Below are 25,200 nucleotides of genomic sequence, written 5' to 3'. Positions count from 1 at the left end.
TGGTTGTACACGAAGTCGCGATGGGTTGAAACCAGCTCGATGGTGCATGACAACAATGGTGATTATTATTTGAGGGCTGGGATCGGGGGTGTCAGCATATTCACTGATCCCTTCAACATAAAAGTTAGCAAGCTGAGGCTTGCTCAAGATCACCCTAGACCAACAGTTTCCCAAAGTGGGTGAAACCACTCCCTGGTGGGCCCCAGAACAATCCAGGGGGAGGAGCTGAAAAAGCAGATACCTACACTGTATCCTGGAGGATGGGCTAGAAGATAAAAGTTGTTTTGTTTTTTTCTAGAAAGGGGGTGGTCAGCCAAATAAGTTTGGGGAACATCTGTTCTAGTCACTAAAGCATCTCCATTAAGTGCAGGTCTTTCTGCTTCAAATCTTGGTTCCACACGGAGCCGAGTTACCTTCTGTAAGTCACCCTCCATCTCTGAACTTCAGTCATCTTGTGTGTAACAAGAGGAGAGTACGAGTGTGGCTTTTCAGTTGCTTACCTGAGACTTGGGGGCTCCGGCTCGTGTACTTGGCACACTGTTGGTGCACACAAATCTTGGCTGTTTGACGACAGGGTCAAGTGTGCACCCAGGTCTCCTGCTTCCAAGTGAGGGCTCCTTGGGTCTGTCCTCCCAGAATCCCTTCTTTATCTCATGAGCATCTTCTCATGCGACATCATGTTCCTGGAAGAGCGCCATGGGGTACCCTCGCCCTGAGTACATCTGGTCTTTTTCTTCACTCTCCACACACACCCACACCCACCGACTCTCCCTTGCCTGGCTGGGGACCACCTTTCTCCCCCTTTTTATTTCCAACCCTACCTTTGTTTTCAACACCGCTGCAGCGACTGAACGTGTTTCCCTCTGCAGGCAGCGGGCACCGTGCCACCATGGAGCTGGGCCCTCTGGAAGGCGGCTACCTGGAGCTCCTCAGGAGCAACATTGACCCCCTGCAGCTCTATCACTTCTACGACCAGGTGGACCTGGCTGGAGAAGAAGCCATTGAACTCTGCTCAGGTGGGCCCCCTCCCTTGGGTTATGGCCTGCCCCTCAGCCAGCTTGGGGAGTCAGGACAGAGCGCCATCAGCACCTCGGACAGCTCCCAGCTGCCTGTGCTCTAACCCAGTCAGGGCACCTCCCTCTGGTCCCCACCCCGCAAGCGGAACACCAGCGGGACGCCATTGATAAAACTCATATCCTGGCAAAATAGCCGCATGGTAGCCAAAAACTGTATATCCTAGCTTGTCGTGCATTCTTTCCAAAACTTGGGACTTTTTAAAATGCCGCAGGACACGGGAAAATTTGTTAAAAAGCGGGACGTCTGATCACCTTACAAGGGCCTTTTCTCCCCAGAGCCCGACACGGACACCATCAACTGTGACCAGTTCAGCCGGCTGCTGGGGGAGATGGAAGAGGATGAGGAGAGCAAGGAGGCTTACGCCAACATCGGTGAGGAGGCATCTGTGCCAGGAGGGCAGCTCAGGACGGAGGCTTTTTGCTACTTTGTTACTCCCTGGTGGCTACACATTTGCGCTGCCAGGCCAGTGGTCCCCAAACACCAGCTGCTCCACTGGAGTAGGAGGAGGCTTTCTACTCCCCAAAAGAGTTACAGCCTCAGAAACCTACAGGGTTGGGGCGGTCTGCCCTGTCCTGCCGGGGTGCCCACCCCAGGTCAGCATCAAGTTGATGGCAGGGTGTTTGGTTTTGAGTTTGGCGGCATTTATGAAGTCTTAGACTGCTTATGGAAAGAAAGTCTGACAGTCTGAACTCAAGGCGAACCCGTTTGCTTCCATAGACAGCAATAGCCTTGAAAACCCTGTGGGGGCAGCTGGACTCACTGTGGTCATGGGTTCAGTTATTCGCCAAGGTGGACCCTCTCAGCAACCAGGGACACTGAGGAAGAGCCGGGACAAAGGGGACATGAGTGGGAAAGAAAGGTTGAGCATAACCTGAGACCAAGCCCACTGCCACGGAGCCAAGTCTGACTTTCAGCGTCCCCATGGCACCAAGCAGGACTGCCCCATCACCACCCAGGGCTAGTGAGGCTGTCAGTCTTCACAGACACAGAGGGCCAATTCCTGCGCAGAGCTGCCGCTTAACAACGGAGCCACCAGGGTGCCTTGGGCTGAGCACAGGACGCTGGGTCCTTTGCTAATGACCCCACAGGCAAATCCAGGCTCATTTTGGGGTGGCTAGCAAGGGAGGGAAGATAAAGCCAGAGGGTAGACTGCTCGGGGGCATTAACTTGGGTGAAATGGAAAATAGCAATTCGCAAGAGGCAGAACACCAGAAATGGGTCAAAAGTAAAGTATTGTGTGTGTGTGTGGGGGGGGGGTTGTTGAGACACAATTTAAACTGTCGACTACAAAGCTGATGATCTGAAATGGAAACCCCTATAATTTAAAAAGAAGTATTTAGACAAGTCACGTTGTCAACAAGCCAACTACACGTCAACATCCTGGACCGGTGTCCATGCCCTCTCCTGGCTCGCTCTCTCCTTTCTTTCCTTTCTTTAAAGGAAATCCCAAGCCTGACACAGCCCCTGTCTCTCCCCCAACAGCTGTTGGAAACAAGCTGCTCTCAGGTGTGTTCTGTCAGCCGCGATTCTGGTGTGCTGGCTGCCGTGTACACGTCCCTCTCTGCAGAGTGACGGCAGCCATCGAGCTGGTGCAGTACCTGTAGCTGCAGACAGGACATTTAGGTTCGGTGAAGCGAAGCTTCCCTGGAGATGACAAGCGACAGGTCTGAAATTCTAGCCCAGGGCTTTCTCACCTCAAGACTCCTGTGTTAACCACAGAAAAGGAAGGCGTCTGGGCGTGGGAAGGTGTGTGAGGCTCTTAGCTGATGGACTGGTTTTCTCGTTTAAGAGAGCTGCCATTGCCAGACTTCTTTGGGGAGATGTGGGTTTTTAGAGGTGTGATTACCGCCACCTCAGACAGGTGCCCCCTCTTGGGGGGATTATAATGGCCCTCATTGGGTGGGAGAGTTTGGCCGGCCAAGTGCCAGCGGGATTTCCATCCCCACTCGCCCGCCCTCTTGGTTGGGTGCCCTTGTGCAATGCACAACCTACCCAACGGTTCTTAGTGGGCCTTTCCCTGGCAACCCAGAAACCACACCACACAGGAGGTCTGGGCTCTGTGGACAGGGCCAGTCTTTTCCCAGCCCGCATCTATTCCAGAATCACATAAGGACAGAGAAGGAAGAAGGACAATTACTGTGTGTTTCTCAGAAATTGTAGAACACTGACCTGCTTCCTTCCCTTCTGGGGGTTTCCTTGGGGAAAGCAGAAGTTTGGGGGACCGGAGGCATTCACATTTCCTCACAAGTGCCAGCAGTAATTAAGGATTTGGGCATCACTTATGATTTGGGGACTTTTTGTCACCCCTTCAGGGCATCTCCAACAGGAAGTGGGAACAGCCTGAGCCCGTGGAGGGAGGCTGTGCACGGAAGTCCGTGGGTTTCTATGTGCTCCTAGAAGGCCAAGCCTTGGCCTGGGCATGCAGTTGTTTGAGAGATCCTGAGCTGCTTGTTACTTCGGCTCCTATAGTGTAAAATGAATAACAGCACCCACCCCGCCCACCCCTGCCTCCAGGATGGTTGTGAGAATTGAGCAAATTACTGGGTGTGAAGCATTTAAAACTGGAGTTTGCACAGAGGAAGCATTCAGCGAGTGTTAGGTACCATCACCACCATCATTACCATCGCCGGCTCGACCACCATCATCACCACCACCGCCATTCTCATCTCTAGCACATCCTCACTGTCATCACCCTGCCTTAGCTCAGAAGCCATCTGTGATTCCCTATTGCCTGTAACAGTGTGTGTGAGTCTGGGTACATTAGAGAAACAGATCCACAGAAAATCATGTGTAGACAAGAAAGAGTTTTATAAAAAGGGTAAGTGTATATTAAGAAAGCATCCCAACCCAGTACTGACCAAGCCCTTAAATCCAAGATTAACCCATATGTCCAACACCAATACACAAAGTCCTCCTCCATCCCACAAAACACATGCAATGACACTGGCTGCAGGAGGAAAACCGAATCAGTGAATGTGTAAGCATCTCAGCGCTGGCAGGGGTCTCCACACGGCTGCTCCTGCACCCAGGGCTGCATCAGGGTAGGTCCATGTGGCTTCTCCTCAGGGATGTCTTGCAGGAAGTGAGCCTTGCCAGCTGAAGCAAGGAATTGGCAGCTGCAAGAGACCCAAGAACTTTAAAGGCAAGGCTCACTGAGCCATTTATCTCTCCGCCCTTCAATTAATCCCACATATGTTTATCGTCCAAGTTGGCCCAATAAACCTTAACTATCTCACAGTGGTTCTCAACCTTCCTAATGCCTCGACCCTTTAAAACAGTTCCTCATGTTGTGGTGACCCCGCAACCATCAAATTATTTTCGTTGCTACTTCATAACTATCATTTTGCCACTGTTGTGAGTCAGGTGACCCCTGTGAAAGGGTCATTTGAACCCCAAAGGTTCAGAACCGCTGGCCTATAAGATCAAGTGCCAACTTTTCCTTATCACTTACTTCTCTGACCTCTTGCCATCATGACTATCTTTGCATTGGCTCCTAGCCATGTGTTCTTCATATAATTAGCCACCATGGACTGAGCCAGGAGCAGCGCCCTGGGTAAGCACTCAGCCACTAGTCAAAAGGTCTATGGTTCAAACCTACTGGGGAGCTCCATGGGTTTAAAGACCTGGCAATCTCCTCCCATCAAGATGATAGGCTAGGAAACCCCACGGGGAAATAGTTTTCTGTCGTGAGAGATGAGAATCGACTATGAGTCCAAAGTGGCGGGATGGCACCCAGCAGCAACCAGCCAACATATTGAGTTCCTACTGTGTAGGCCGCTTTAGTTGCAAGGTCTCTCACCACCATGATCCCTGGGTCGGAGCTGTCATTTATCTTCACTCCACAGATGAAGAAGCAGCGGGCCCAGAAAGGAGAAGGAGCTAACTCAAGGTTGCGTAGCTAGTCGGCCTAGTGGAGGAGAGGGGAGAGCTGGGATTTGAACTCAAGCCACTGCCAACTCTACCACGCTACCCCCTTACTATTTTATAAGAGTAGGTAGAACCCCATCTCTAGATTCAGAGTTCCTGAAGAGTCAGAATCCATTCATGATTTGAGCATTCATTCGCTCGGTAAATACTCCATGAACCCCTACTCTGTGCCTGGCCTGGGGGCCTACAGCTCCCTGGAGCCTGGTTCCAGCCAGGCTCACAAGACCTCACTGATGAACTGTGCTTTGCCTTGTCCGGGCAGCGGATCTGGACCAGTACGTGTTCCAGGACTCCCAGCTGGAGAGCCCAAGCAAAGACATTTTCAGTAAGTTGGGGTTTCCTTGGCTTTGCCTGCATTTCCTTCCTTCTTCCTTGAGAACCCTCATAATACCAATAGCCACCCCACCATGGGGTCAGACCCTTCCTCCCCCACCTTGGATCTCCATTGATAGCGGGCATTGATCTTTCTCCAAAGTAGAGCACATGGGATCAGAAGACGTGGCCGGTGAGATCCTGGAGGCGCTGGTGGAAACAGGGCAGAAAAGTCAGAAAAGACGTGAGTAAGCAGCCCTTTGCCTGATCCATCCCCAGCTGTGCTTGGGGCCTGGCCCTCTCTTGGCGCCAAAGCCTACTGTGGCTCCCAGTTGCTTCCCTCATGGAGCCTGGCTGGTGCTGTCCGGGCATGGGAGCTCCTACTATCCCTTCTTGGTTCCCACATGCAGCGAGCAGTGGTCCCGGAGGGAAACAGGTGGCTCGGGTACAATGGTCAGTCTCCAGTGGGTTTCTGTCCTGACTGTTTAGATTGCATTTCCAAAAGGACCCTTGGTTTCAGGCTTCTCTTTCATGTCTAGCTGTCACCCCTATGTTTGGGGTTACACTCTTCAAACACTGGTTTTGTATCCTGCATCTGCCTTTTGTGGCCTGTGTGGCCTTGGGCAAGTTCTCCCACCTCCCAGAGTCTCAATACTGCCTCTTTAGTCTGCCCTCATCAGGCAGTGGCTTGAACTTCCAGAAGGCAAACTAGCACATTTCACTGCCCCGAAAACAACATCCCACAAGGTCCAGAAGGAACTGGCCCCACCCAACTCTCCAGGCTCAACACATGCTGCCTTCTGCTTTCTTGTCCCATGGTAGCCACACCGGCTTCTTTCCATCCCTGTATCTATGTGTCCCTGCAGCCTCCGGGTCTTTGCACCTGCTGTTGCCTCGGCCTGGGATGTCCTTACCCCAAGATCCTCTTTTTTATCGTTTGGGTCTTGGCTAACATGTCAACTCCCCAACCATTCTTTCTACACACATGGCCTCACTCTTCCTCAGCTTGTCTGTGCCTTTCCTGACACATCCATCGACTCATCCATTCATCTACCCATCTCTATCCACTCACGTATCCACTGCCAATCCATCTATCTATTCATCCACTCACCTTCCCACTTACCCACCCACCCATCATCTATTCCTCCATCTCATCCATCCATCCCTCCATCTCTCTATCCACTCACCTACTTACCCACCCACCCACCATCTATTCCACCATCTCATCCATCCATCCATCTCTCTATCCACTCACCCACTTACCCACCCACCCATCATCTATTCCTCCATCGATTCACCCAGCCATCCATGTAATGCTCAACCACCACCTTATTTTGAGTGCTGCCTCTCAAAGCAACCTGTAGGTACTATCCACATCCCCATGGGCGCTCAACATTGGGCTCTTCTGGAGGCCAGCACGAATCTGGTGTCACACGCAGTGAATGAGCCATCCCGCACTACACCAGCCCCTGGCTGAGGGACCCTGGGTCATTGTCTGAAGATGTACGATGTGCTGGATACTCACTTGCTGCTTCCCAGGGTATCCCTGCACAGTAGGAATCCTCTCACCTGTGTCATAGCTGCGGGGACATCACAGATGACCCTGGAGAAGCTCTGTTGCAAAGGCACACAGCTGGGAAGGGATTCAAAGCAGTCTTTTTTTTTTTTTTTTTTTAATTCTGGCCATGTTGCGTCCCCTTGGTGGTTCTGCCTCTTTGGCTTTCTGTCTGTGCTGGACCTTCGAGGTGGGTGGGGACAGAGATGGTCAGAGGTGGGGAAGGGATGAGACACCCCCATGGCCACATCCCAGCCATGTAGCCTGTTGGAAGTGCCATAGGTCCCTGGAGCCTCGGGCCACCCCTCCCTGGGGTGCTGATCACCACATTCCCTCCACAGCTTTCCCAGAGGACCTGCCTGTGGACCGGAAGCACAGGAAGCTGGGTGAGCAGCCTGTTCCCCAAGCTGACCAGCTCCTCCCACCAGATGCTTCCTCCTCTCCCAGCCCCCACACACCCTCCCACCCTGCTGTCTTGCTAAGGTGGAGCAGACTGGAGCAAGAGGCTCCATCTGATGGAAGAGGCCAAATTGTGACCTTCCGGACGGTCCAGGGTAATAGGGAGACAGGCCCAGGAGGCTGCAGGAGTGGTCCCAGTGCTCAGGAAGCTCCAGTCCTGCTCCTAGTTGGAGCTGCCCTGCCCTTCCAGATCCCCCCTCTCACAGGGGACGGGTGTGTCCCTGCCTTCTTTGGGGTCCCATAAGGGATCCAGTGGGGGCCTGGAGCTCCCAGACCACTCTCAGACACTGACCCAGCCCCAGCTCTCTGTCTGTGCCCCCCAGGACCCACCCACCTGCTCATCCGTGAGGAGTCAGGAGCCCTGCTCTCCCAGGTCTCTGTCTGTTGGGGAGAGGAAGTCTACCTCAATCGGATGGGGGAGACGGGAGCCCCAGCCCCCCAAGATCTTCAGGCTGGTGGGGGAGAGGGAGCCATGGAAACCTAGGAAGCACAGCCGGGGAGGCAGGGGTTGCCCTTCCTCCAGCAAGGGGAGCCCCCTGGAGGGAGGCATCTCCAGGCATTCCCCCTGATCTCATCCAGCCTCCCACTCACCCCCTTTCTCCATAGCCGAGCCTCCCGCTGGGCTCACTGTGACAGGCAGCTTCCTGGTAAGCCCAGGGGTCAACTCCACGGCCTTACCCTGCCAGAAGTTACCCCTTCCCCTCAGCCAGGAGCCAGTGCCTGGCCTGACCAGGCTGGAGGACACAGCCCTGCTGCCTGGTATGTTAGGGCCTGGGGGAGAGTTGGGGGTGGGGGTAGCTGATGAGGCAGAGCTGACTGGATCCTCCATCTCAGCAGGTCACATCTGCAAGTCCTGGCAGCTCAGCCCTGCCAGGCACAAGACAGGGAGCCCTTACCAATCAGGGGTTCACCTGCCAGCACCAAGTATTCACTGTGTACCCACCGCTCTGCTGGGTACTAGGGACCCTTCCCTGGGCAAGATGCACATCGGTTGCTGGGGGTGGTGGTGCGGGGGCAGGTGGATCGGGGAGTGGGGCAGAATCAAACCATCCAGAGTGAGAGGAAGCCTCTGGCTCACCACCTCTGTCTCGTGCAGCGGCTGGCTCCAGGCCCGTGTTCAGCTGCCTGCACCTCCCTGATGGATGTGTCCAGATGCTGCCTGCCCTCACCGCTCTGTCCCAGGGTTTCTGTCAGACCCCAGGGGCCGGGGCAGGACTCTCTGGTCTTCTCATCTGCCAAGGTGAGTGCACTTGGCCTGGCTCTAGGTCGCTGTTCCCCAGCCCTCAAGGACACTTTTCAGAGCCTGGTGTGTCTTCTCACCCCCTCCCTGCCCTGGAGGAATCCCCATGGTGTGGTGGCCTGGGAGCAGGTGTCTCTGTGCTCTTCTGGCCACTTTTCCCTGTGGCCCCCTTCCTTCTGTAAAAATCAAAATACATAAAATGAGCATCAGAGAGGTGAGGACTCTCTTCACAGATATCTCTGCCCTCTTTTACAGCATCCCCAGCCCACTGCCACCGAGTCGATCCTGACTCGTGGCGAACCTAGAAGACAGGGTAAAACAGCTTTTAGAAGCTGTCAATAGCCTCGCCTTTCTCTCATGCAGTGGTTGGTGAATTTGAACTGCTGACCTGTCTGTGTGATCCAGGACTCCTCTCTTACCTACACAGCCAAATAAAACTCCCAGCTCCATGTCCCAGACCCTTCACCCACCTCTCGACGAAGCTTCTCTCTCGGATCACACCCCGGAGAGCCCTCTGTGTCTGCTAGCCTGGTCATCCCTTCGTGCTGAGCCTTCGCTTGCCTGGCCTGGCCATGTCAGATGCTTGTGTTGCTGCAAACATGCCTCAAAGAATTGCATTTCTTTAATTATAAGAAGCATTATCTGCCAGCAATCCTTTTAAAGGGATGGTTGGGACCCTTAGTACAGGGGCTTTTGTGTGATGGCCATCAGCTCAGGGCTGACTCATGATGACCTCATACATGGTCCTCTTCCCTCCCTGTGACCAGTTGCAGATCAGAGCAGGCGAGCCATAGACTGCCAAGCCTTTCTTCCTAGTCCATCTTAATCTGGAAGCTCCTCTAAAACCTATTCAGCATCCAAAGAACTGTCTCTTCCCCTCTGGAAATTGCATCCCATCTCTAAGTTACAAAGTTATCAAGACTCGTTAAGCAGTAAGAGTAGACACCGTCCCCTCACCCTTCAGGAGCCTCGCAGTGTCCCTCAATTCCTAGTCTGTGAAACTCGATTCTGTGGTCCCTGCTGCCCTGCCATGTGGAAGGTTCATGACTTGTGTGGGGAAACGCTGGTCTGGACTCTCAGGGGTGGAAGGGAGGATGAGGCTGCCAGGGAGGGGGTGTCCACATGACCCCAGGGCCAAGTTGTAACGGTCAAATGCCAGCTTCATGCTCTGGATTTGCCGAAGCAAGCAGAGGATCCTGATGTGGAGGCGACCACACAGCAGGAGGGGTGGCGGGCAAGCAGCCTCCCTAAGCTCCCTGCGACTGTGTCTCTTGCACAGACAGGGAAGCTGCAGCTCTGAGAGCAAGGCGAACTTCCTTAGCTTCATCTGGAAATGCTTTCTCTCACCTCTGACCACCGCCTGGTTTGGGGTGGGCATGACCCAGGTGGGTTCCTGGATGAACAGCTGGCTGTTCTTATACTTTCTCCTGCCCCTGCCCCTGCCCCATGTAGGCCAGATGACCCAGGCCAGCCAAGTTCCCCCTGTCAGCAGCCTCCCCAAGTCCCCAGACCGACCCGGCTCCACCAGCCCCTTTGCCCCATCGGCTACCGACCTGCCCAGCATGCCGGAAGCAGCCCTCACTTGCCGTACAAATAGGACAGGTAAGTCCCATGGGGCCTGTGGGAGCTGCTGGAAGCAGGATTGTGCCCCAAGGTCCACAAACCACTGCCTGCAGGCACGGGAAGGCTCGCTTTGAGCAGGGCTTCTAACCAGTTCACTCATGGCCAGTGCAGCAAGATTGGAACAGACCCACATTTTAAAAACGTGGGTGATCAGAAACACTAATCAGACTGGGGAGAATGACAAGTCCCTGGAATGGGCAGGCAGCTTGGGGGAGGTGTAATGAGCCCCTTCAGGAAAAGATGCTGGAAATGGGACCACGGAGAGCGACACACTCGGGGTTGTATGGTTGGCTGCCATCCTTGAGCTGGTCGCCTTGTTTTCAACTCATCTGGCCAAGAGGCTTGGTTGCTAGGCGATGCTCATGCTGCCCCTGTTTTCTAAGAGGATAATTACATTTCTAGCAGGGCTTAACCTGTGATGATTCGTCCACATTTTAAAAATGTGGGTCCATTCCCGCTTAATTTTGCCAGCCATGACTGAGCCAGGCTGAACCAATTCAAACCCCTGGTACGTAGGTAAAACAAGGCAAGGGGAGTCTCCAGGGGACCTGGAGGAGATTGGAAGACTCTGTGCCCCCCCCCACTTTTCCCCCCCGGGAGAATCACCAGCCTCTGCTGCTTGGTGGCCTGCAAGAAGGCAGACCCGAGTGGTCAGGTCCAATGTATCAGGATAATCTGGAAATCTAGGTATTGCCATTTTAAAAACATGAGTACAGTCTTTAAAAGTGCAGATGGAAACAACCCAAGTGCCCATCAACAGATAATGTAGGAACGAAAAGAGGTCTCTGGTTGTCCTACCACCCAGATAAATGATGTCCTGATACCTCGGGGCTTGGATGAGCCTTGCAAACATTCTGCCGGGTAGAATACGCCAGAGACAAAAGGACAGAGAGAGTGGTTCCACTTACGTGGACTGTCTGGAACAGGGAGCCGCACGGAGAGCCAGGTGTAGTGGTGATGACCAGGGACGGGGAGCGGAGAAAGGGCGTCAGTGTTGAAGGGCACTGCGGTTCTCTTTGGGGTAATGAGAGACATCTGGGAACGGAGGTGGTTGCACAGCTTGTGAATGTAGTTAACGCCACTGATGCGGGCAAACTGAAAATGGTCAGCATTGCAAATTTTATGATAGATACACACATATGCACACAGCTACGCCTATATACATATGCATATATGCAGAACACACGGGAAGTTCTGTGCATCAGTTGATAACATGAACTTCAAAAAGTTAATGGAAAAATGGAATTGAATCATTGACGTGTTTCCCCACGAGTTTTCGGAGCCCCCCTTATGTGTGTCTTTATAGACATACACATGTGCATGTATTACGGTGACTTTACTGTTGTTTTTTTAAAAGGAAGCTGGCCATAGAGAGACACCCCTGAGCCAGATCCACCTAATGCTGCCATCCTGTAACCTCCATCTTGAGGGGCTCAGCTCCCCGGGTCCTCCTTGGTCGGGCTGGTTCCCGATGCTCAGACAGAGGGGGTCCTGGGGTGCCCTGACTGGGACTCTGATACAAGTTTTTTCGTGTCTAGAGGATGGACTGTCCACAACCCAAAGCCCAGCTGATCTCCAGTTCTCCAGCAAGACCCCCAAATGGCCTGGTGAGTGCTGGCGTGACCCCCCAGCTCGAGTCAAAGCCCAGTCTAGCTTTCACCCACTCTTCACTCCAGCCCTTCTTTGTTGGCTCACCCCTCCATTCACTCACCGACTCATCTGTTTACTACACTGCTGGACCATTGATTCTATCACTTGTTTTTTGTTTTATCATGTTTTTATTGTTCCTATTTCTAGTTATTTAAAATTTTTTCACACAAGTATTTATTTTGCTGTTCATTATTATACAGTAAAACATACTGCAGAAATGGTGCAGGGGCCACATCTGGCCTCCTCTGGCTGCACAGGGGGAAGGAGACTATAACTCCAGTCTGCCCAAGGGTGGTCCCTCTGAGCAGAAGTTAGACAGGCCTCCACTCTCCAACCCTCAGCGCCTAATCTGATACCAACTGTCCCTCTCACTGAAGTCTACTCTCTGCTGAGTTCGACAGCCCATTGCAAGGGCCACCAGACCTCACTGGCAAGACTCACCATTATAAGGGTTTATGAGGGCTGTTGCCAGGTTACAAATCGGGATCAGAAATACTAAGGCTACATTTCTTTTGCCTATGGCACCTCTTCTCTGTCATGCTGGCATGTGTGGTTCTCTCTGATCCTAGACCTCTCGGAAATGTGGTCCCCTTGGCCTCTGCCTTTCTTGGGCAAGTGTTACAAAGCTCTGTTAGTGCTGGAAAATGCCCAAAGGACACCCCACTCTGCAAGCCTACTGCCCTGAAGTCACTCCGTCTGACTCTTCCCACAGGCCGGGAAGCTCTGGCTGTCTCACGGCCTTTGCAGTCGCTAACTCTTCTCGCAAGAACCTCAGCTCTGCTCTGCTCTGCTCCTGGTTCTTCTTTCCTGAAGGCTGTGGGATTCTCTCCCCTGCTTCTGAGATGGCTCCCTTTATTCCAGAAGAAGGCAACACTGGCCAATCCCCTCATCTGAGTCCCACACACCCTATTTGCATGCTCCCGTACAGTCATTTGGTGGGAGTTACAAAGAATGTGGAGAGAAGAGTACTTTCTCTTCAGGGCATATGCGCCAATGTAACAGTTCCCACGTGTACTGAATGACATTGGATTTCGTTGAATGATGTAACCATGCTCACACCGTTTTTCTGAGTTGTCGCTCCCTTGTCAACATAAATCCCCGGCAACATCAATTAAGTTTGTTTTTGGTCATTCGATCCCATATAGATAATTCTTAAAAGAGCAGAGTGCTCAAAGCAGACATTCTTTACTAGATAAATGGAAACTTATTTAATTTTAAGAAGACTTTAGGGGATATTTTTGGTTTAAAGTTTATTGTAGGGCAAAACTTTCGAGAGTTCATCTAACCATCATGACTCCAGGGAGCCTGAAGTTCATGGGAACTTGACATTCTCTTCTGTACTTTCCCCCTTTTTATCAGGATTCTGTCAGAGAAGCTTCTGTCAAATGCTCAGTAGTGGTGACCGGGCACCGTCCGGCCTTCTGGCCTCATGGCACAGGACAGCGGCTGCTGGGAGTGGGGCGCTGGCCATGCATTGCATTCCCTTCTCCCCATCCTGGCCGCCCTTCCTCGTTGCTCCAGGTGAAGAGAGACGAATGGTAGTGTCTCTTGCAAGCTTGTTAAGGCCCGAGGCGCTGTACTTTGAGCTAGGGTGTAGAACAGAGGCCCTCGACCTGTTATTAGGCCAACGACCTGGGATGTCCCATGAAACCATGACCCTGAACTTCCAAACTAAAAAACGAAATCCCCTAAGATGGGGTGGTACACCATCTGCTTCAGCAGCTACTCTTGTTGCTGTTGTAAAGGTTTCTATCACACAACCCATCCGTCGTTTCGGGACCAGTCGTTGAGGACCTCTTCCCCAACAAGCGCAGGCTAGGTGCTGGCATCTGAGACCCTGAGTGAGGGCAGAGGGGGGGCTGCGAGAAGGAGGCGGGGGGGGGGTGGTGGGAGCAATGGAGAGTGGGGGTGGAGGAGTGAATAAGAGATGACTGCAGCACTGGATGCGTGCTCTGTGCCTGGTACGGCGTTTGTTGTTGTTGTTCGTTGCTATGAAGTAGACTCCAGTTCATGCCAACCCCGTGTGTGGGTGGAGTAGAGCCTAGTCCATAGTTTTCAAGGTGGAGACTTATCCGAAGCAAATTGCCAGGCTTCCAGGCGGGTTCAAACTTTTGGCTTCCTCGTGAGTTGAGCGCTTAACCCTCTGTGCCACCAGAGGCTCTGGAACCACCGAGCCCCGAAGCAAAGAGTTGCTATTGGGTTGATTCTGACTGGTGGCGACTTCGTGTGTATCGGGGTACAACTGTGCCATGTCAATGGCTGATGTTTATTCTGGGCCAAAATTGTCAGGCCTTTCTTCCAAGGTACCTCCGTGTAGACTTGCACCTCCAACCTTTCAGGAAGTAGCGGAACATTCGCCCTTTGCAATGCCCAGGGATTCCTGAGCACTTTTGCTATATTACATAATGGACCGACAAACAACAGGGTGAAGATAGTATTATTCCTCTCCGACTTCGCAGCTGAAGACTCAGAGGTGTATTGTGAGGTGTGGAGGTTGCATGAGATGACATTACTGTTACTGAGCAACTAAAGGGGGGAGTGGGGAGTGGAGAGATCCACAAGGAAGGACAAACTCCACTGTCTTTGAGCCAAGTGTGACTCGGAGCAACCCCGTGGGACAGAGCAGAACGGCCCCATCGGGTTTCCAAGGCTGTGACTCTTTACAGACATAGATAGCCTGGTCCTTCCACAGAGCAGTTGGCGGGTTCGAACGCCCGCCGTACACTTGTCAACTGAGTGCTTAGCAACAGGGTGATCCCCCAATATGGAACCCAGCCATGGCCATGAAATTGATTTCGATCTGGAGTGACTTTACAGGGCAAGGCAGAGCTGCCCCGTGCGGTTTCTGAGCCGGTCAGTCTCCGCAGCAGCAGGTGGCTTCGTCTCTCCAGCAGCGAGGCTGATGGGTTCCGACTGCTGACGTTCCGTTAGCTCGCCAATGTTTCCCCACCGCACCACCAGTGCTGCAGACACGGGGGCGGCGGTGGGGAAAGGTGACAGAGTGGACGTGGGCATGACTGCATGAGACTGTCAGCATGTGACAGGGAGGAGGGCTGCAGAGGGCGTGGAGAAGCAGCAGGTGCCAGGGCAGGGCGGTCCTGGTGGCCGTCCTCTTACGCAGTACTGTCCTCTTGTCCTCTGCAGAGGCAGTGGAGAAGTACTGTCGCTCGCTGAGGGACCAGTACCTGGCGGAGCCCACAGACCCGGATGGCACCCTGGTGGAGGTGGAGCTAGTGTGGGCGCGGCTGGAGAGGAACAGCAGCAAGGGCCAAGAGAGGGAGCTGGCCACCCAAGACTGGACAGCCCGGCGACTGGTCCGTGAGGGTCTGGCAGAGGTGCTGTCGGCCACCGGCACCCTTCAACGGCCGCGGAGTGAGACGCAAGTGACTGCCGTGCTGGGCAAGGCAGGCCAGGGCAAGACTTGCTGGGCCCAGGCCGCATGCCGGGCCTGGGCCTGTGGTCAGCTGCCGCAGTACGATTTGGTCTTCTACGTGCCTCGCCACCGCCTGGACCGCCCGGGGGACATGTACCGCCTGCAGGACCTGCTTTTCTCCGTGGGCCCACAGCCGCCCCCTGCTGACGGCGAGGTCCTCCGTCACATCTTGAGGTGGCCCAACCGCCTCCTGCTCATCTTGGATGGCTTCGAGGAGCTAGATGCCCAAGATGGCCTGCTGCACACAGGGTGTGGTCCCCCGCCCCCCGAGCCCTGCTCCCTGCGGGGGCTGCTGGCCAGCCTCTGCCAGCGCAGGCTGCTCCAGGGCTGTACGGTGCTATTGACCGCCCGGCCGCGGGGCCGCCTGGCCCAGGGCCTGGCCAAAGCCGACCGGCTGTTTGAGCTGTCCGGCTTCTCGGAGGGGCAGTCCGAGGCCTGCGTCAAGTGCCACTTTGCGCGCTCGGCTGAGCACTGCGAAAGAGCCCTGGCCTTGCTGCGCCGCCAGCCCTTCCTGCTCAGCCACTGCCATAGCCCCGCACTGTGCCACGCCGTGAGCCAGCTCTGCCAGGCCCAGGTGGGGCAGGACCCGGAGACCCAGCTGCCCTCCACGCTCACGGGCCTCTTTGTGGGCCTGCTGGGCACAGCTGCCCGTGACAGCCCCCCGGGCGCCCTCATGGCACTGTCCCAGTTGGCCTGGGAGCTGGGCCGTAGGCACCGCAGCACCCTGGACAAGGCCCAGCTCCCGTCGGCAGAGGCTGAGGCCTGGGCCCTGGCCAGCGGCCTGCTGCGAACCTGCCCGGGGACCGAGGGGCCGGAGCTGGCCTTCTCCAGCTTCCCGCTGCATTGCTTCCTGGGTGCCCTGTGGCTGGCGCTGAGCAGCGACATCAAGGACAAGGAGCTGCCACAGTATTTGGCGTTGACCCCGCGCAAGAAGCGGCCCTATGACAACTGGCTGGAGGGCGTGCCCCGCTTCCTGGCTGGCCTGCTCTTCCAGCCGGCAGCCAGCGGCCTGGGTGCCCTGGCAGGGCCAGCAGCAGCCGCTCCATCAGACAAGAAGCGCAAGGTGCTCTCACGCTACCTGCGGCGGCTGCAGCCAGGGTCTCTGCGGGCCAGCAGGCTGCTGGAGCTACTGCATTGTCTCCACGAGGCTAGTGACGCTGAGCTCTGGCAGCAGGTGCTGCAGGGCCTTCCGGCCCACCTCTCCTTCCTGGGCACACGGCTCACTCCTCCCGATGCCCACGTGCTGGGCAGGGCCTTGGAGGCAGCTGGCCGTGACTTCTCGCTAGACCTCCGCCACACTGGCATCGATCCCGCTGGACTGGGGAGCCTCGTGGGACTCAGCTGTGTGTCCAGCTTCAGGTGGGGCAGGGACGGGGGCTCATTTGGGCTGGGCATCTGCTGTGATCTCTCTGCTGTGCCCAGCACTTGCCCTGCAGTGTCACTTTGGAAGTGTGGTGGCAGCAGCAGCCAGGAGGGGGCAGAATGGACTTGCCCTGGGTTTGAAAGGAGGAAGCTGAGGCTCAGAGGGGGACAGGCGATTGCCTAAGGTCACACAGCCAAAAAGGGCAGCAGCAGATACTTTGAGGTCCTGCTCTGGGCCAGGAGTTCCCTGGGCTGTACAAATGACTTGCACAGGCCCGTATACTAACCTAAAGGCTAGCGGTGTGAACTTGTTCAGACCTGGCCACTGGTCACTGCCAGGAAAAACCCGTGAAGCAGTTCAACCTGGTAGTACCTGGGATTGCCATGAGTGGGAATCAGCAAGGGACTAGGTTCTTCCTCCTCTTCCTCTTCCTCCTCTTCCTCTTCCTCCTCTTCCTCCTTCATGGCTTATGTGCCAGGCACTAGGCCATGTCTAGACTCTAAGACTGATCTGGGTTCAAATCTATTGCCTTCTCTCTGTCCTCTGAGAAGCTACCATTACTAATACTTGGAGGAAAGCCACAGTCGCCCCTCCCTGTGCCCACCCTTCTCTCCATCATTCAGTCTGCTTCCCAGTCTTCCTGGACCCCCATCTGACCAGACACTTCTGGTGCTTCCCACCCTCCCCTCTGGAGGAATCTCAAGTCCTGTGTTTGTCTCATTTACATCCTCCTTCTGTCTGCACTCAACCGCACTGCCATCTAGCCTGTCCCAACTCACAGTGGCCCTAGAGGACAGGGCAGGACTGCCCCTGTGGGTTTCCAAGGCTTTGCCTCTTGACATGAACAGAAATGTCATCTTTCTCCCCTGGTGCAACTGGCAGATTCTAACTGCACACTTGGTGGTCAGCAGCCCACTGCCCTGCCCACTATGCCACCAGAGGTGGATGAACACAGTGGCCGAAACAATGGGCTCAAATGCAAACAATAATTGTTCAGATGGCACAGGACCAGGCACTGTTTCTGTTGTGCACAGCGTCTCTGAGAGTCAGACTGACTGACTCAGTGCCACCTAACCCCCACCAGTCTCTGCATGATCGCTCCAAAGAACCCTTCCTTCCTGCCTTCCCCCAAACAGACTTTACCCAAGCTAGATGGCTCTCCACAAGTACAGTGATCCCACCAAGAATTGATCGCCGAGCGTGCTGGCCCCAGCGTACAGAGGGAAACACAGCCAGCGCAAGAGCTAATGAGGGACCCAAGCAGGGCTGGTCGTAGCTGGCTTCCTGGAGAAGGGAGGGGCAGCTTCTGCAGAGAAAGGGAGAGCCCTTCCTGGAGCTGCCTGCTGGCAGGTGGGGTCTAGCCCAGTCCTGGCTCCTGAGGGTCTGCGGTCCTCCCTCCACAGGGCCGCGCTGAGTGACACAGTGGGGCTGTGGGAGTCCCTGCAGCAGCGTGGGGAAGCCAGGCTGCTGCAGGTGCTAGAGGAGAAGTTCACCATCGATCCGTTCAAGGCGGAATCCCTGAAGGATGTAGAGGGCCTGGCCAACCTCGTGCGGCTCCAGAGGTGAGGGGGAGAGGGGCGGGAGCCATGCAGGCTGAGGAAGTGTGGGACCCACTGGCAGGGGTGACCCAGAACCCCTCCCTGCAGTGGGCCACTCAGGCAGAGCCCCCAGCACTTAAAGTTTTGTCCTTATGGGCACTCACCATCCTCCGCCCAGTGCCTTAGTCAGAACCTGGGGGCAGGGGGTGAGGGGTTGAGGGGAGCTCTCTGTGTGTCTGCAAGCGACCATCACAAACACCACTTAGCCTGCCGGCCTGCCAAAAAGCCAACAATGCTTCAACTCACAACCTTGAAGACTGGGGGTTTGGATTCAGAGGCAGCAGGGCCATACCTCCCTGAAGGCGGGGGTGGGGTACATCAGAGGGGAGCCCTCCTTGACCAGCCCCAGCTCTCTAGTTCTGGCGGCTGTGGCTCGCAGCTGCAGCCCTGTGGCCTCTGCCTTCAAGCGGCTTTTCCCGTGTGCTTGTCCCTGTGTGTCCTGCCATGAGAGGACACCACCGGCCACTGACTCGAAGCCCACCTGACTTTAGAATTGCCTCCTGCTTTCCAGGCCCTCGATTTCCAAACTGTTACTCTCCCACAGACGGGGCTTAGGACTTTGGTGGGGACAGGGGGACACAGTTGAACCAGAGACAAGCTCTCCCTGCTCGGAGAGATGAGGCACCTTCTGCATCTACTGACAGAGGGCCACCTCTGGCCAGCTGCGAGGAAGCCAGCGGCAGCTCTGCCCCTCCTCCACAGACCCCAAGAGCAGAGGGGCATGGGCACAGAGCTGCCACCCCTCCTCCTGCACCCATGTGAGCACTGCCCACGTGCTGTCTACTCGCCGCACACAGTAACCGTCTCAGACACCCCCAGGGGCAGTGGTACCCTGTGCTGCAGGGTGGCTGAGTCGGCTTTGACTTGGTGGCGGGAGTTTGGTTTGTGTATTGTCTGGGGGACGCACTGTAAGACCCTTTCCCATGAAACACTCGGGCCTCCCTCGAGGTCTTTGTCTTCCGAGTATTCTTTTACGCAAACAACAAGAAGACTCCCTGCATTGGGTCCAGTCTGACCTATGGGCAGAGTAGAATCGGCCCTGTGGGTTTCTAAAGCTGTGCACCGTTAGGGGAGCAGAAAGCTCTCTCCTACGGGACAGCTGATGGGTTGGAACTGCCGACCTGTGGTTAGCAGTCCAGCCCGTGATGCGCTAGGCCACAGGGCAGAGAGGTAGGGGCTCCACTACAGGGGCCGGCCCTGCCCTTCCCCAATACCACCTCTTCTCTCTAGGACCACAAGTGACTCGGAAGATATCGCTTCCGACCTTCCTGCTGTCCGCCACCTAAAGAAGCTGGAGTTTGCGTAAGCAGAGGGGGGTCTGCCGGAGGGAGGTGGGTCCTGGAGATCACCCTTACCTGCTGGCTGGGCCGGAGCGCCACAGGGAGACCCTGCCTGGCCGATGTGCGGGTTAACGCACGCATTTTCTAATTTACTCACTACTTACAGATGCATAGTGAGCACTGTGGATTTGCTGACTGCAACACAGGCTCAGGCAGAAGAAACCACTGTGATGATGGTGCAGGGCCAAGCGGGGTTCCATTCTGCTGGACATAGTAGGGCTGCTGCTGGTCAGAACCGACTTGACGGCACCTAACAAGGGCAGCATTGAGCACCTGCTCCATGCGAGCACCCCAAATTGACCAAGAGCTGCCAAAAAAAAAAAACACACTCACTGCCTTCGAGTCGATTCTACCTCATGGAGACCCTGCAGGTCAGGTTAGAACTTCCCCTGGGAGTCTCTGAGGCTGTCACCCTTGAGGGGAGCAGACAGCCCTGTCTTTCTCCTGCAGAGCAGCTGCAGGCTTCGAACTGCTGACGTTGTGGATGGCAGCCCAGCAGGTAACCACTGCACCACCAGGGCTCATTTCTGGAAGCCCACAGTCTAGTGTAAAGAGGCAGTTGCCACCTGCCGTGATGAGTGGCAGCTCCCATAAGGGCTCCGGAGCTCCGACCTGAGGGACGAAAGATTGAGAGAGGAGTCAGGAGTGAGGCAGCGGGAAGGCCATCAGAGGAGCGACGGGACAGCTTTTCCAGAGTCGCCATCTTCCGGACCTAAGTGCTGCCCAGGATGTTCCTGAGGAGAACACAGCCAGGGCCACAGGCAGGAGCTTTTCCCTGGTGTGGCCACGACATCGGGAGTGCACAACACCCCCCGCGCCAAGCTGGCTCACACCCAGATGTCCTTCGCCTGTGTAAAGTAACCGAGAAATTAGCACTGAGTTTCCTGGTAGACAAAGCAAAAAGAGAAAACACAAGCAAGTAAACACTGAGAGTTGAGAGGCAGGAGGAACCAATCGATGCTGGAGTGGTCATGAAAGGCCATGGGTTGGACTCCCCAGAAGGACACAACAGCACTGACCAGCCTTCTACCCTTTGCCACCAAGTCGATTCCGACTCATAGTGACCCCTTTGGACAGAACAGAACTGCCTTTAGGGTTTCCAAAGGGTTTTGTCAGTTTTACAAAAGCACACTGCCACATCTTTCTCCCGAAGAGGGGCTGATGGGTCCGGACAGCCAACTTGTGGTTTTCCGTTGCATGCTGTAGCCAGCCAGTCACCAGGGCTCCTCCACCCTCAGCGCCCAGGTGTCTGCCCCACCCAGGCCTTGACTTTCAACCCTGGTTGCACATCACAGTCACGGGGCTTTGATTATGCAAACTCTCAGACCCCATCCTGCCCAGGAGCTCAGACTGAGGAAGTGCACCCAGTGTGAAGGTTTCCCATGAGATTCCGATAGGCACCTAGAGTGACGAGCCACCTACTGAAATCTGCGACTGTCAGGTTTAGTCCTGAGAGCCCCAAGCCCCAGGAAACCCCTGGGGCAGACCGAACAGTTGGCTACCCTCATGCAGCCAGGGTGACATAAACAGGCCTCACCTGGTGCTTGGCAGCCCTGCTCTGCATGGGTCTCTGCCGAGGGACAGTCTTTGGGCACAGGGGCTTGGGGGATGGCACGGGTTGCCCTCACACTTAGGTCTGTCTGCCCCAGCCACCTGCAGAGCACTTTCCTCTCCCTCCCTCCCTCTCTCTCTGGATCCAGCTCCAGAGTGTCGCTTCACCTTCCCATTGTACAGATGCAGACCCTGAGGCCTGGAGGTTGTCTCCGGTCAAAACACCTGGGCAACCGAACCCTAACAGAAGACAACACAAAGCCAGAATGAGGTCCTGAGTCTGCATGGGTGTAAGGCCCACTAGAGATGAGTGTGTTTGCATACACACACAACTTTCAGACACACACACATACACACACATATGTTGCTGCTGTTCGGTACCATCAATAGGTTCCAACCCCACAGTGACCCGAGGTTCAACAGAACGAAACATTGCCTCCTCCTGTGCCATCTCCACACTTGGTGCTGTGTTTGAGCCCATTGATGAAGCTACTGTGTTGATCCATCTTGTCCCAGGTCTTCCTCTTTTCTGCTGCCCCGCTCGGTTGTGTACATGCATAGATACAAATTGAACAACCATACATACAGGTGCAGTACACCTGTGGGAGCCAGAGTAAGGAGCACACCCAACCAAGGACAACTCAGGTGTTGTCTGCTAAATGAATGAGGGGAAAGCGCTAGATCTGCTCAGTCCAAAAGGAGCACTCGTGAGACCCGGAAGGACCAGGTGGCCCTTCTCACAGGTGCTTTATGAGCATCCACAGCGCTCATGGGGAGATGCTATTATCGGAGGTAGAGACACAGGTGTTGTTGTTGTTAGGTGCCTTTCTGACTCGTAGCAACCCTGTCTGCACAGCGGAAGGAAACACCGCCCAGTCCTGTGCCACAGTTGGTCCCTGTTTGAGCCCATCACCGCAGCCACTGTCCATCCATCTTTCATGGCCCCTCTGCTTTACCAAGCATGCTGTCCTTTTCCAGGGACGGGCCTCTCCTGGAAATCGATACACAGCTATGTTGAACCTCAGTCGCCTCTTGCTCTGCTTGGGGAGACAGCCATTCTCTTGCCCAGGGTGCAGAGAGAAAAGCCAAGGCCCAGGGGGCTCAAGGTCACCTAGTTGGTGGCCCAGGAGCTGTCAACTTGCCCTGCTCACTGCCCTCCTCCCTGCCCCAAAGCCCCAGAATAACTCAGGCATCTCTTGTTTTGAACAAAGTACCTATTTTTGCCCAGAGGTAAAAAATGTTGAAAAGAGGAAATAGGTGAACGCCGTCACTCCTTCAGACTATGAATTCTTCTCTGCACCAAAAGCCCCTTGTTGCCGGTCAGAGCTTCGCTGGGGGGACAGTCAGAGCTGGACTGAGGCAGGAAGTCGAGAAGGTTCAGAGGAAGGAAGGAAATGGCTATTTTGGTATCTCCTTTGGGACCGCTCTTCTGGGCACCCCTGTGCCGGGTACCCGGAAGGCCTAACCCACCCAGCCAGTTAGGCTGCTTTGCTACTCAGAGGCCTGTGCATCTGTGCTCCCTGGGGGGCTCCAGGTGGGTGGGTGTCCCCACCAGGCACATCCTTCTGCAGGGTCTTTGCTCTGAGACATCGGCCTGCCCCCCCCCCCCGCCCTGCCCCCCAGCCTTGCTTCCTCCTGCTCTTTAATGTTGTCTTCTCCTATCCGCCCTCCTCTGTGTGCTGTGGAGTGGGTTCTGATGCATACCGACCCCACGCCCAAGAGGCCCAACCACTGCCCGGCCAGCACCAGCCTCACCGTCCTGCCTGTGTGTAAGCCCACGGTCACAGCCCCTGTCAGCCCATCTCGTCGAGGGCCGCCTGCTTTTCTGCTGCCCCTCCGCTTTACCAAGCAGGATGTCCTGCAGGGACTGGGCTCTCCTGACCACATGTCCAGAGCACACCAGATAGTCTCACCAGCCTTTCCTGAAAGAGCATTCTGCCTGTGCTTCCTCCAAGACAGATATGTTTGTTCTTTTGGCAGTCAGTCCATGGTGCACTCAGTAGTCTTCCTTCACACTTAGCTGGATTTTAAAAAACAAAAGCAAACGGTCCTCTATTCTTTTTTTTTTAAGTCACTCCCTTAAAGATTGGTCCAAGTATTAATTCAGGCTGTGTGACCTTGTGTAGTTAATTAACTTCTCTGGGCCTCGATTCCCTCATCTGTAAAATGGGGGTAAGAAGAACTCAGAGAAACATTGCGAGCATTCCATGAGGCGGTCCTGGTGTCGCACATGGTCAAGCACCAGCTGCTATCGGGAAGGTTGTCGGTCTGAACCCATCCCATGGCTCTGCAGGAGAAAGACCCAGCATCTGGCCCCGTGACAGGGGTGGCTTAGGGAACCCGTGGGCCTGTGCTGCTCTGTCGTGCAGAGGAGCTGTGTGTTGGAAGTGACCCAAAGGCCGTCAGTGGCGGGCCAGCCCTTCTTGTCAGTGAGATGAGCAAGCTGTCTCTCTCCATGACCATTGTCAGTCCTCAGGTAGCCATTTGGAGCAGCTGCTAACCGCAGGGTCAGCAGTTCCAAACCACCAGTGGCTCCTCAAGAGAAAGACAGGGCTTTCTGCTCCCATCATGAGCTACAGTCTGGGAAACCCACAGGGGCAGTTCTATTGGGTCTCTGCAAGTCAGCATTGCCTCCGTGGCTGTGAGTTTGGATTTTTTGGTTTGGTGCCACAGCAGGGTAGAGAGAGTGAGAACGGGTCCCCTCCCAGAGGTGAAGACCAGAGAGCCCCCAGGTGAGCATCCAAATGGCCCCATGGGGTGGGGATTTGTGAAACCTACCCAGAACAGAAGTGACAGGGGTCCCACCTAGGGAGACAGGGCAGGAAGGGGGGCCAGGGACCAGCCTGGCTACCATATCCTGGTCTCTACCCACCCTGGGGTGGGTTTGAGGGGCTCTGTTTCAGGGTCTCACCTCTCTCCTTGTTTCCTAGGTTGGGGCCTGTCTCGGGCCCCCAGGCGTTCCCCACACTGGTGACGGTCCTGGCGGCGTTTTCTTCCCTCCAGCACCTGGAGTGAGTATAGACCCTGGTCTGTCCCCCCCACACTCCAACAGAAGCCCCTCTCCGAAGCTTCCTCAGTGGGACAAGAGTCACTCTATGACCCCACAGCAGGGAAGGGACGCCGACGGGAATCCTCAGAAATAAGAGTGTTTGGCGCTGCTCCTTCTGTGGCCTCCTTGTCTGCCCCCACCAGGGGGCACAGAGAGGTCATTGAGACTCCAACAGTTTCAGGAAGTTGCCCAAGTTCCAGGGCCTTCGCCCACATGAGCTAGAAGCTTATCCCTGGCCTTCTGATGGTCAGCCCATGTGACCTTGGATAGCGGGGCGGAAGGGTCCATGTCAAGGTAGGGGACCCTGGCTGATGGCCCTGTCTGATTCTACTTGCAGCCTGGACTCTCTGAGTGAGAACAAAATCGGGGACAAGGGTGTCGCCCAACTCTCAACCACCTTCCCTCAGCTGAAGTCCCTGGAGACGCTCAAGTAGGTGGACTGGACCTGCATGTCCTGCTGCCCACGCTGGCCGCCTTGTTCTCTCATTCCCTTACAACTCATTCATTCATAACTCAATCACCCAATCCATCCTGCATCATTCCTTCCTGTTCACCCATTCACTCACTGAATCATTCACTCACTCACCCATCGTCCCATTCAGGCTCTCCGTTTATGTGAAAGTTCCCTGACTCACTCACCAGTGACTTCCATCCAATCCTCTCTTCATTTCATTGGCAAATACCCAGCGCCCCGTGGGCGCAGGCCATGTGCTAGGCTCTGGAGACCTGACTAAGGACAAAACAAACCAAGCCCTGAACCTCAGAGATCTTCAGAGTCAGAGAGGAGATGCCAGCAAGCACAGGACCGGACCCCTGACTGAGGGGCAGACAGCGGCAGAGAGGAACAGGGCTGGGACTGTGTCCTGGCTGGGTGTGCGGACTGAGGCTCGGAATTGTCTGAGTTCCAGGCTCTGTAGAGCTGGAGATGACTAAGGGAAAGGAGGGTCTTATGTTGAACTGGGGGGTGGGGTGGGGAGGTGGTAATCACTCCCTGACCACACTTCCCTTTATCGCCGTGGTCAG

At 55.2% G+C, this 25,200-nt stretch overlaps 1 protein-coding gene across 1 annotated transcript in view; it reads left to right on the top strand.

Moving 5' to 3' along the window:
- Nucleotides 1-874: 874 nt before the first annotated feature.
- Nucleotides 875-25,200, top strand: part of CIITA (class II major histocompatibility complex transactivator) — a 30,497-nt gene continuing 6,171 nt past the window's right edge. Inside the window, exons 1-14 of the mRNA XM_075528215.1 lie at nt 875-1,016; nt 1,353-1,448; nt 5,267-5,329; nt 5,480-5,560; nt 7,213-7,257; nt 7,937-8,089; nt 8,427-8,570; nt 10,023-10,172; nt 11,732-11,800; nt 14,988-16,635; nt 18,043-18,201; nt 19,468-19,539; nt 24,059-24,139; nt 24,515-24,607. Coding sequence (XP_075384330.1) covers nt 890-1,016; nt 1,353-1,448; nt 5,267-5,329; nt 5,480-5,560; nt 7,213-7,257; nt 7,937-8,089; nt 8,427-8,570; nt 10,023-10,172; nt 11,732-11,800; nt 14,988-16,635; nt 18,043-18,201; nt 19,468-19,539; nt 24,059-24,139; nt 24,515-24,607 — 2,981 coding nt within the window. The 5' untranslated portion in view covers nt 875-889. The remainder of the gene's footprint in view (nt 1,017-1,352; nt 1,449-5,266; nt 5,330-5,479; nt 5,561-7,212; nt 7,258-7,936; nt 8,090-8,426; nt 8,571-10,022; nt 10,173-11,731; nt 11,801-14,987; nt 16,636-18,042; nt 18,202-19,467; nt 19,540-24,058; nt 24,140-24,514; nt 24,608-25,200) is intronic.

The sequence above is a fragment of the Tenrec ecaudatus genome, chromosome 12, assembly GCF_050624435.1.
Source record: "Tenrec ecaudatus isolate mTenEca1 chromosome 12, mTenEca1.hap1, whole genome shotgun sequence".
Lineage (NCBI taxonomy): Eukaryota > Metazoa > Chordata > Mammalia > Afrosoricida > Tenrecidae > Tenrec > Tenrec ecaudatus.
The sequence above is the reverse complement of the archived record's forward strand: the minus strand, read 5'-3'. Positions and strand labels throughout refer to the sequence as shown.